Source organism: Lepidochelys kempii, chromosome 5, assembly GCF_965140265.1.
Source record: "Lepidochelys kempii isolate rLepKem1 chromosome 5, rLepKem1.hap2, whole genome shotgun sequence".
Lineage (NCBI taxonomy): Eukaryota > Metazoa > Chordata > Testudines > Cheloniidae > Lepidochelys > Lepidochelys kempii.
The window spans coordinates 1,665,594-1,677,174 of record NC_133260.1 but is presented as its reverse complement, the minus strand read 5'-3'; the positions used below and the strand labels follow the sequence as shown (position 1 = coordinate 1,677,174).

General features: G+C 54.6%; 1 protein-coding gene across 2 annotated transcripts in view; it reads left to right on the top strand.

The window, feature by feature from the left end:
• The first annotated feature begins 7,495 nt into the window (after window positions 1-7,495).
• LOC140911060 (receptor-type tyrosine-protein phosphatase T-like) overlaps window positions 7,496-11,581 on the top strand; it is a 90,945-nt gene continuing 86,859 nt past the window's right edge. For both annotated transcript variants that reach the window (XM_073343287.1, XM_073343286.1), the window contains exon 1: window positions 7,496-7,704. In XM_073343287.1, coding sequence (XP_073199388.1) covers window positions 7,602-7,704 — 103 coding nt within the window. In that variant the 5' untranslated portion in view covers window positions 7,496-7,601. The remainder of the gene's footprint in view (window positions 7,705-11,581) is intronic.

Genomic DNA, 11,581 nt, shown 5'->3' with positions numbered 1-11,581 from the left:
ATGGTAGATACACTGGAGGGTAGAGATAGGATACAGAGGGACCTAGACAAATTGGAGGATTGGGCCAAAAGAAATCTGATGGGGTTCAACAAGGACAAGTGCAGAGTCCTGCACTTAGGACGGAAGAATCCAATGCACCGCTACAGACTAGGGACTGAATGGCTTGGCAGCAGTTCTGCAGAAAAGGACCTAGGGATTACAGTGGACGAGAAGCTGGATAGGAGTCAACAGTGTGCCCTTGTTGCCAAGAAGGCCAATGGCATTTTGGGATGTTTAAGTAGCAGCATTGCCAGCAGATTGAGGGACGTGATCGTTCCCCTCTATTCGACATTGGTGAGGCCTCATCTGGAAAACTGTGTCCAGTTTTGGACCCCACACTACAAGAAGGATGTCGAAAAATTGGACAGAGTCCAGCGGAGGGCAACAAAAATGATTAGGGGTCTGGAACACATGACTTATGAGGAGAGGCTGAGGGAACTGGGGATGTTTGGTCTGCAGAAGAGAAGAATGAGGGGGAATTTGATAGCTGCTTTCAACTACCTGAGAGGTGGTTGCAGAGAGGATGGTTCTAGACTATTCTCAGTGGTAGAAGAGGACAGGACAAGGAGTAATGGTCTCAAGTTGCAGTGGGAGAGATTTAGGTTGGATATTAGGAAAAACTTTTTCACTAGGAGGGTGGTGAAACACTGGAATGCGTTACCTAGGGAGATGGTGGAATCTCCTTCCCTAGAAGTTTTTAAGGTGAGACTTGACAAAGCCCTGACTGGGATGATTTAGTCGGGGATCGGTCCTGCTTTGAGCAGGGGATTGGACTAGATGACCTCCTGAGGTCCCTTCCAACCCTGATATTCTATGATTTTAATGTTTTATCTTTACCAGTGAGTTTGTCTAAAATGCTTGGGAAATCTGCTCCAGTTACAAAGGCTGGTGCATGTCCCTTTTCCTTTGAAGTGGTGAGCCAATTAATAAGCCTGCACTGTAAGACAGTATATTACAGTATAGATTTGCTGGGGTTTCCCTGTGTATAGTTCACAGAATCCAGTCCCATGAGTGGCTTGGAGAGTATTCATGCGACGTAGCTGGGTGTGCCTCTGCACGCTGGGGGCTGAATGATCACAGCAGTTTGCTGCTGGCATAGCTTTGTGAGAGACAGCCCAGGCTGGAGAGTTAGGGGACACAGGTTGTACCCCAGGGATCCCACCAGAGTGGCCCAGCAAGCAGGATTACACAACCTGTCGTGCTGAGCGAGATTTACACTTTATGCACTGGTGTAATGATTTTAAGTGTGGTGGCTGAGAATAGGCAGAGGAGGGGACAAGTGTGTTATTTTCTGTTTGCTTATTTTAGGGGAAAGGAAATAGGGACAGAAAGGCATAAAGATGAGTGAGAGCTAAACAGTTGCAATGTTAGAGATGTTGCAATTACAGGCAGCAGAAAAAGAGAGACCATGAGTAGTAGCTGGAAATGAAAGAACTGGAGCTCAAGGAGACAGAGAGGAGGCAGCATATCAGTGGGTCCTAGAGCTGAAAGCCAAAGAAGCTGAGAAACAAAGAGAGCAAACACACCACCTGGACTTGCTAGAGAAGCAGAACCAGGAACCACCAAGCCCAAAGGTTCCCATCACTGATGAAGGCACAATTGGGACCAGTTACATACAAGGAAACAGATGATATCACAGAATATTTTGCTACTTTTGCAAGGCTGTGTGTGCAGTACACAAAATTCCTGCTAACTTTGCAATCAGGGACTTTCTTGTTAAGTGGTAAAACAAACTATATTCCGTGAAATGACACTTGAGGATGCTTTAAACCACTGTAAATTTAAAAATACTGTTTTTTGCAAAGGTTTCAAATGACCTCTGATAGGTATAGGGTGAAATTTAGGAATCTTAAGAGGGGTGCTGGGAGTAGTAATGGTGAGTATGTAAACAGGATGAATGACCTGATAAGAAAGTGGGTGAGGGGGAAAAAAAAAATCATTGAAAACCTTGAGCCAGTGAGTGATCTCATTGGTCAAGTATATTTCTTAAACTAAGATGATGTAAAACAGCATTTGTGGGATAGAAATGTGAAGACTGGAGGAAACGGCATCTCTAGCTGATGCCTTTGAGTAGACCCTGGCCTCTCTGGAAAGTAAACCACACAAAGGCGTTTGAACCTGGGGGAAGGGAGGTTCCCGTTTTACTCCTGGGAGAAAGGAGGGTGGCTGGGAGGTGGGGCACTCACCGCCCTAGAGCCATTCGTCTAGTTCCCATCCCCAACCTACTGTAGGAGCAGAAGAGCCTAAACGGTGCCATCGCTGCAATGCCCCCGATCACCCGAGGAATAAATGCCCCGTGCAGGAAGGAATCTTACTACTGCTGTTCTCAGCACAAAAGCCTCTGAAACTTGTATTGCTTTTTGTAGGATTGGACTCCACAGAGCCAGACCTGGAGCAAATCAAGCTTGTCAAAATGAATGGCAGGGACTCCTTAGGATGGGAAGATAAAGGTGCAGGGATCTCAGTGGCTCAGCAGAGTGTAGTTCAAGAAGGTTTCAGAGTAACAGCCGTGTTAGTCTGTATTTGCAAAAAGAAAAGGAGTACTTGTGGCACCTTAGAGACTAACCAATTTATTTGAGCATGAGCTTTCGTGAGCTACAGCCCACTTCATCGGATGCATGCCGTGGAAACTGCAGCAGACTTTATATACACACAGAGATCATAAAACAATACCTCCTCCCACCCCACTGTCCTGCTGGTAATAGCTTTAGATATATAAAGTCTGCTGCAGTTTCCACGGTATGCATCCGCTGAAGTGAGCTGCAGCTCACGAAAGCTCATGCTCAAATAAATGGGTTAGTCTCTAAGGTGCCACACGTCCTCCTTTTCTTTTTAGTTCAAGAAGGTGAACTATTGCCAGGACAAAGCACAGAGCTTTTATTAGTAGGGGATGTAATGATGCTGCCTTTGGTGGGACACTTTGAGGGGACCAGTTCAGGACAAATTGCTTAGAGCAGGGTAGTTACAGACCAAAGCTGGGGTTTCTCCACTTCTAAGGCATCAAACCAGACAGGACTTATGGGTACCCAGTGGGGTAAAAACAGTCACAAGCAATTCCCTCTAGACACTCCAGTTTCCTAGTATCACCACCAGCGCCACTCATTATGTGGACAAATGAGTATGAAAACCAATACCCCAGTGTAAAAAAGAGAGAAAAGGTTCTCGGTCCCAAAGGCCCAAGCCCCAGACCCAGATCAATATACAAATCAGATCTTACCCACAAATCACGCTGTTGCCAATCCTTTAGAATTGGAAATCTAAAGGTTTATTCATAAAAGGAAAAAAGAGATGAGAGCTAGAATGGGTTAAATGGAATCAATGACATACAGTAATGGCAAAGTTCTTGGTTCAGGCTTGTAGCAGGGATGGAATAAACTTCTGGTTCAAATCAAGTCTCTGGAGAACATCCCCAGCTGGGATGGGTCATTCAGTCCTTTGTTCAGAGCTTCAGTCTGTAGCAAGGTTCCTCCAGAGGTAAGATGGAGGGAGCTGCAGCAGCCTTTTATAGTCTCTTGCCATGTGGCCCCTGCTCTTTGTCCAAAGGACAGGCTATCCAACACAGACTGGAAACACCTCAGAGTTCTGTCCGTAGGCAGGTCCCTGCATGCCTTGCTGAGTCCCAAGTGTATCTGCCTTCTCTCAACGGGTCAGGTGTGTAGCTGATGGTCCTTAATGTCCCATCCAGCAGGCTAGGCAGAGCTGACACCAACATGTAGCTCAGCGGTTTGAGCATTGGCCTGCTAAACCCAGGGTTGTGAGTTCAATCCTTGAAGGGGCCATTTAGGGATGTGGAGCAAAAATTGGGGATTGGTCCTGCTTTGAGCAGGGGGTTGGACTAGATGACCTCCTGAGGTCCCTTCCAACCCTGATATTCTATGATTCTATGTCTGGGGTGTCCCCCAGAAGCACAGCACAAGTTTGAACTACAGACAGTCTAGAGCCAATACTTACACTTTTAAATACAAAAGTGATACATGCACCCAGATAGCATAATCATAACCAGCAAACCATAACCTTGTCATAACACTGGTCCTGACACTTGTGGAAAATAACTGTCTAAGTCAAGATGCAGGTCACACCCCTGTAATAGCCAAGAAGTTGAGTCCAGGAGGCTTCCAGGAAGCAGTTGTCTGTAAGCATGCAAATGACCCAGCTGGCAGAGTGGAAGGGGACTTCCCCCAGGCTGGTAAGACACAGAACCCTGCTGAGGGAGAGCTGCTGGGAACAGAAGCATTCAGTGAAAGAGCAAGCACTCTTAACGCAGAGACCACAACCCTCTAGGAAAAAGGGGCAGGAAAGGACCCAGTGCTGGGAGTGGGGAACACAGGGTAACCTCAAGAGAGGAGATGGAGTGTTTGCATATGTGCAGTCCTGGCACTGGGAGACAGCTCCACAAAGTGCCAGCCAATATGTAGGATCCCCTTATCTCACCAGACCCCGAGGTACCAGAATCCCAGAGACAAGACTAGATTAAGAACCCAAACAGAAGGGTACACTGTAGTGAAAGGAAAGCCAATACATTACATGCAAAGGTTCAAGAAGAAGGAAAAGACAATGGGTATTGACCTGTAGCAAAGCAAAGCCTCACCAGTGCAGCACCTCCTGCTCGTCATCTTGGAATTAGCTCTTTTCCAACATACAGAACGTCCTCTGCAGGCCGGGCTCTCTCCTGCCACTGGCCCCATGTCCCTCCCAGACCCCGGTAACCTTTTACCTCAGGCTTCTGCCCCACGGTACCCACACTCTCTGGGTCTCCCCTCCCAGGGGAACCCCCAACCCTCTAAACCCACCTTGCCTCAGTGGCTATTGCCAGTCATCATCTAGCCACCACTCACAGGGGCAGACTGCAGTCTAATGGCCACTCATCCCTGACAGTGGGGTAGGACCTGCTGCCTTTGCCTATCCCTGGGCTGCCCCAGCACCTTTTGTAGGCCTTCAACCAGGCTAGAGCTCCCCAGCTCTGCTCTGCTCTGCTCTGCTTCAGGGACCTTCCTCTCAGGCAGCTAGCCCTTCTCCCTCCAGGGCTGGAGAAAGACTCTTCCAGTTTCTAGCCCACAGCCCTCTTACCAGGGCCAGCGGGCCTAGCTTCCCCAATCAGCCTAGCTTGACTGCTTTTAACCCCTGCCTATCGGAGTGGGGCAGCTGCCCCACTACATGACCAAACCAACCTCAAAACCAAACTGCCTGAACAGAAGGTGTGGTATGATAAAGATACTTGTAAAATGCCAACCTGTTATAAAAAAATGGTATTAATATTAAACCTTGTGATAAGACACATTATGTACAATTTTTGGAAAAAGTCTTTGGACATGCTGTGAAGGTAACTCGGAACACATGTAATGTCAAGGAGCCTTATGGTAATGCTGCTTCTCAGCTATCACCTGTAAACGGACTTAAAGCTTGTCAAAACAGAGAAATGATAATAAACGTGGTGTGCTGTGTGGAAGGCGAAACTGAGGCACACCATCTCATTGCTTTGATGGCTGGATGTCAAGATACCTACATACTGGAAAACATTAATATCTACACTGAGTTTATACAAGTTGGGAGAGCAGAAGTGTTAACAGGAATGCAGAGGTACAAAGAGATGGTTTCTAAGTACCCAGATAAAACACACTTTTTAACTTATAAGTGTGATGGGATCTCCAGAGTACAATCTGGAACTGTGGAATCACTGTGCCCCCTTAACTGGGCTGTCACGCATAATGTTTTGCCAGTGACAAGCAGCAAAACCCTCCAGGCGCTGTGATCACTCAGCCACCAGCATGAAGAGACAGCTGGCAGAGCTGGCATGTGGGCGGAGGCAGCATGTGCAGCTAGGTGCTGGGGAGGTGAGTTCCTGTTGCTCTTCCGGGGAGCCCCCCTGCAGGTAAGCACTACCCCCACCAACCCCCAGTCCTGAGTCCCCTCACACCCAAACTCCTGCTGCTGGGGGTTTGGGGGGCCCTAGACTGTCCCAGCAGCAGCCGGTGCAACTGGCTCAGGGGCTGCCCAAGCTGCTCTGTTGGCTCCCGGGCCAGGCACATGGGCCGCTGCAGAAGTCATGGAAAGTCACGGAATCCATGACCTTCATGACAAACACAGAGCCTTAATCATGAGACACGCAATATGACTAGGGAGCCCAGCCTATAGAGAAGCATGTGCTATGCAGGAGGTCAGACTAGATGATCACAATGGTCCTTTCTGGCCTTGGAATCCATGAATCTATGAGAACAACTCCCATGAGGCATTGTGGCAGCATGTCCAAATAAAACTATTTTTGTTCAATTTTTTTATGGAAAAGTCGATTTTTGTCAGGCAAGTCGAGTTCCCTCCCCTCCCTGGCCTCGATCATATGGAGGCAGCTGCATGATTTAACTGGGAATTGGTCCTGCTTCGAGCAGGGGGTTGGACTAGATGACCTTCTGGGGTCCCTTCCAACCCTGATATTCTATGATTCTATGATTCTATGTCAGGGAATGCACAGCAAAGAGGACATGTGAATCAACGGAAAGCAAGGTCAGGCTCCAGGCTGGGGGGTCCCAGGCCAGTCCCCAATGGCACAGAAAAGGGGAAGCCAAGTGCAAGGCACAGAGTCTGTGCTGGGAATGACAGGGAGGCGGTCCAAATGCTGAAGAGTTTCACTTCCTCCCCGAGTCCCAGCTGCACATTGCAGTGGCATGTGAGAGGGAGAGAGGGGGAGGGAGTGCACAACAGACACAGGATGAGTTACTCCACCTCTGGCATAGGTTGGTTCCAAGGGGTCAGGTTTGCCACTGCTTCCAGATCTTACCACCCTGATGAAGACCATCATCCATGCAAGGGGGAAGGAGTATCCTCGGCCCAGCACTTGGTGGCAGTAAAAAGGTGGGGAACTTTGTTCCTGAGTTTGGAGGGCTTTATGCCCCTAAATCATGGGGTTCTTTCTATGAGCTCTAGGGCAGGAGGGAGACACTTTACTCCGAGGGCACCACACCATCTGAGCAGTGACTCCATGGGGCTCTCCAGAGCACCCATCCTAAACCTTCTCCCTATCACAGCCCTAGCACAACCTAGCCATCTCGTCTCATGAGGGGAGGGTTCAAAAACCCTTGTCAGTCCTGCCCTAGGAATTCCAGGATTCACGAGCTGTACCATGACCTGACAGCCGCTGGCACCCTGGAAGCCCACATCCTTCCTGGAACTCTGGTCCATGGCTTGCATTATTATGCTGAGGCCCAGCTGCTCTCAAGTTCCCTGACTGCCTGCCACTGCAAGCTAGGCATGGGCCAAAGGGACCTAGGAGTCCTGGCCCAGTGATGAGGGGAAGCAGCAGATTGTATGTTCCCCTGACAGCTCACAGAGCAGCGAGGTTACAGAACAGGCCTGGAGCCACATGGTGCCCCAGCAGACCCGGAGAGAAACAAGAGCAGCTCTGACAGGAGTTTCCATCTCCAAGGAGGAAGCTCTTGCACCACATGCAATTTCTGTGTGTCTGGCTGTTTCCTTTCTTCGCTGGTCTCTGCCACGCTGAGCTCACACGGGAGCTGAGCAGAGAGGCAGAGCGCCTGGGGCTGAGTTCTGCCCTGGGGCTGTCTTGGAACATGGCCCTGCAGGTGTCGGCTCTGGCCCTTCTCCTGGCCCTTCCCCCACTGCTGTCTGCCCAGGGAGCAGGACTGCCCAGTTCCAGCCGCCCCAAGACTCCAGGTAGGACCCGACTCAGGCTTTGCTGCTCCCCTGGCTGCAAGTGGCTGCTGGGCTTTGCCTGTCAGTCTTGCTGCAGTTGTCCCGGGAGGGGGCTGCCCTCTGCGTCCATGCCAGAGCCTGAGGGGCTCAGCGCCAAGCACCGCTCAGAGAGCTGGGGTGAAAGGCAGCTGAGGGTGATGCTGGGGCAGGAAACCATGTTCCCCTGGGGGGGCCCAAGTGAGAGCTGCAGCTGTGCGCCCCTCGGGGAAGCAGGTCCCCCCCTGGGAGCAGCAGACAGGTCAGCGTCTGTCTCTGGACTGGGGATAAGAAGCCCGGGGAAGTGGCCTTCACGCTACCCTACAAATAGTATCACCAGTTCCCTGCGGGGCAGGTGTGAGTCCCACGCGTGGGTGGGGGAGAACCTGTGGGGCTCTGTTTCTTTTCCGGGAACAACTCTGGTACCAGGAGCAGGAGTCCAGCCAGCCACCCTGAGCTCCCTGCTCCCTCTGAGCCATGCAGACCCTCCTGGAGCCCCCAGCACAGTGGGCTCATTCCTGTAACAAGTTCATTGCATTCTCAGTGCCCACTGGAGAGGGGGGGTGTACCTGGTATGAGTGATGGGACCATGCAGCAGGGATTCGTTTCCATAGCAGATGCACGTTGACACCGGCGCTGTACTGTGGGGCTGGCAGCTTTCTGTACGGAGCGCCTGGGAGTGCCCCAGTAAGCACCCCTCTCTGCCGGGGGAGCCTGAACTATGAGTCATTGTCTGTGGTGGAAAATGTGGTACAGAAGTGTCTTGCCATAACAATTCCCCTGCATCACATGGCCTACAATACGCATCTCTGTTCACAGTGGGGACCCACCCCTTCTGCCAAGGTGCAACTTTCATCTTCCCCTCAGCAGGGCAGAGTGACTGCAGGCATGAACCCGGGTGAGAGGAAGATGTGCAGGGAGCACAGGCTTGTGTCCTGCATTGTTTTGCCAGCCCAGTCATTGGTCAGTGGAAACATGGCTCTGAGAGGGTGTTTGGGTTTGAGCAGAGTGGGACTGCCTCAACCTGTTCCTTAGTTGAGTTTGTTTCCATGAAAAAAGAACAGGAGGACTTGTGGCACCTTAGAGACTAACCAATTTATTAGAGCATGAGCTTTCGTGGGCTACAGCTCACTTCATCCGATGCATAGAACGGAACATACAGTAAGAAGATATAGATATACATACAGAGAAGGGGGAAGTTGCCATACAAACTGTAAGAGGCTAATTAATTAAGATGAGCTGTTATCAGCAGGAGAAAAAAACTTTTGTCTCGATCATCAAGCTGGCCCATTTAGACAGTGGACAAGAAGGTGGGAGGATACTGAACCTGGGGAAATACATTCAATATGTGGAATGACCCAGCCACTCCCATGGAGGCTGTAGCACCCTGCCCTGCAGCTCAACGCCTTTTGGCAGGATCTTTCTTAAATCAGTTGTTTCTTGAAATGGGTCTGTCTGGAAAGAGCTGACAAGCTCGGTAAATTAGGAGCAGTTTGCATCGTGGGCACCGCTAGCAGAGTTGGCTCTGGGCTGGGCCCGTTTAAAAGCGCTGGTGCTCTAAGGGCCCTGCAGGTTGGCTCAGGAGAATGGAGATGGGCCCGTGACCCGCAGGCTGCTGGCTTTCATTCGGCCAAAGAGGAGGCACAGTCCTGACCTGATGGCTGTCTCGGGCTGCTGTGAAACGAGCTGGTGTGTCTCAGTCAGGTTCCGAGTGGACAGGTGTCCACACTACAGCACCCAGCAGGGAGCCCAACTGGCTGCGCCATGGAGGCTCAGCTCCCCTCCCGCGATGTAGCTTCCGCTAGCTCAGGGCAGGCCAGGCTGCGTTCGGGGAAGCTGGCGCTGCCTGGGCTGACGTTGCCCCGAGGAGAAACAGAGGCTTCCTGTCCCTGGGGCTTCAGGCTGGCAGTGCTATATTGAGTAAAACCACTTGCGCAGCCTGTGAGATGGCTCCCAGCCGGGGCCTTGGTACCCATGGTGGCACCGACTCCCTCAGAGAGGGCAGCAGACTCACGCCAGTGAGCGGGCCAGGAGCCTGAGGGAGCTGGGCAGGTCCCATCCCAGCACCCCAGCAGTCAGGACCATCTCCCTTTGGGTGTGTCATGAGGGGCTGCTGGCGTGAATGGTGCCCAGGCAGAAGCGGGAGGGGCTGCCTCGAACTCTCATGCTGAGGCTGAACTGAAAGTTGAGCTGTGCGCGAAAAGAGGAACCATGCCATAAACAACTCCCAGGCCCCCTCGGAGACACCAACCATCCCCCCCGGGGCCCGGCCGAGAGACGTGGCCAGGCCCCCTCGGAGACACCAACCATCCCCCCCCGGGGCCCGGCCGAGAGACGTGGCCAGGCCCCCTCGGAGACACCAACCATCCCCCCCCCCGGGGCCCGGCCGAGAGACGTGGCCTGGCCCCCTCGGAGACACCAACCATCCCCCTGGGGGCCCGGCCGAGAGACGTGGCCAGGCCCCCTCGGAGACACCAACTATCCCCCCCGGGGCCCGGCCGAGAGACGTGGCCTGGCCCCCTCGGAGACACCAACCATCCCCCCCCCCCCCCCCGCGGCCCGGCCGAGAGACGTGGCCAGGCCCCCTCGGAGACACCAACCATCCCCCCCCCCGGGGCCCGGCCAAGAGATGTGGCCAGGCCCCCTCGGAGACACCAACCATCCCCCCCTGGGGGCCCGGCCGTGAGACGTGGCCAGGCCCCCTCGGAGACACCAACTATCCCCCCCGGGGCCCGGCCGAGAGACGTGGCCTGGCCCCCTCGGAGACACCAACCATCCCCCCTGGGGCCCGGCCGAGAGACGTGGCCAGGCCCCCTCGGAGACACCAACCATCCCTCCCCGGGGCCCGGCCGAGAGACGTGGCCAGGCCCCCTCGGAGACACCAACCATCCCCCCCGGGGCCCGGCCGAGAGACGTGGCCAGGCCCCCTCGGAGACACCAACCATCCCTCCCCGGGGCCCGGCCGAGAGACGTGGCCAGGCCCCCTCGGAGACACCAACCATCCCCCCCGGGGCCCGGCCGAGAGACGTGGCCAGGCCCCCTCGGAGACACCAACCATCCCCCCCCGGGGCCCGGCCGAGAGACGTGGCCAGGCCCCCTCGGAGACACCAGCCATCCCCCCCGGGGCCCGGCCGAGAGACGTGGCCAGGCCCCCTCGGAGACACCAACTATCCCCCCTGGGGCCCGGCCGAGAGACGTGGCCAGGCCCCCTCGGAGACACCAACCATCCCCCCCCGGGGCCCGGCCAAGAGACGTGGCCAGGCCCCCTCGGAGACACCAATCATCCCCCCCCGGGGCCCGGCCGAGAGACGTGGCCAGGCCCCCTCGGAGACACCAACCATCCTGCCTGGGGCCCGGCCGAGAGACGTGGCCAGGCCCCCTCGGAGACACCAACCATCCCTCCCCGGGGCCCGGCCGAGAGACGTGGCCTGGCCCCCTCGGAGACACCAACCATCCCCCCCCGGGGCCCGGCCGAGAGACGTGGCCAGGCCCCCTCGGAGACACCAACCATCCCCCCGGGGCCCGGCCGTGAGACGTGGCCAGGCCCCCTCGGAGACATCAACTATCCCGCCCGGGGCCCGGCCGAGAGACGTGGCCAGGCCCCCTCGGAGACACCAACTATCCCCCCCGGGGTCCGGCCGAGAGACGTGGCCAGGCCCCCTCGGAGACACCAACCATCCCCCCTGGGGCCCGGCCGAGAGACATGGCCAGGCCCCCTCGGAGACACCAGCCATCCCCCCCGGGGCCCGGCCAAGAGACGTGGCCAGGCCCCCTCGGAGACACCAACCATCCCCCCCCGGGGCCCGGCCGAGAGACGTGGCCAGGCCCCCTCGGAGACACCAACCATCCCCCCCCGGGGCCC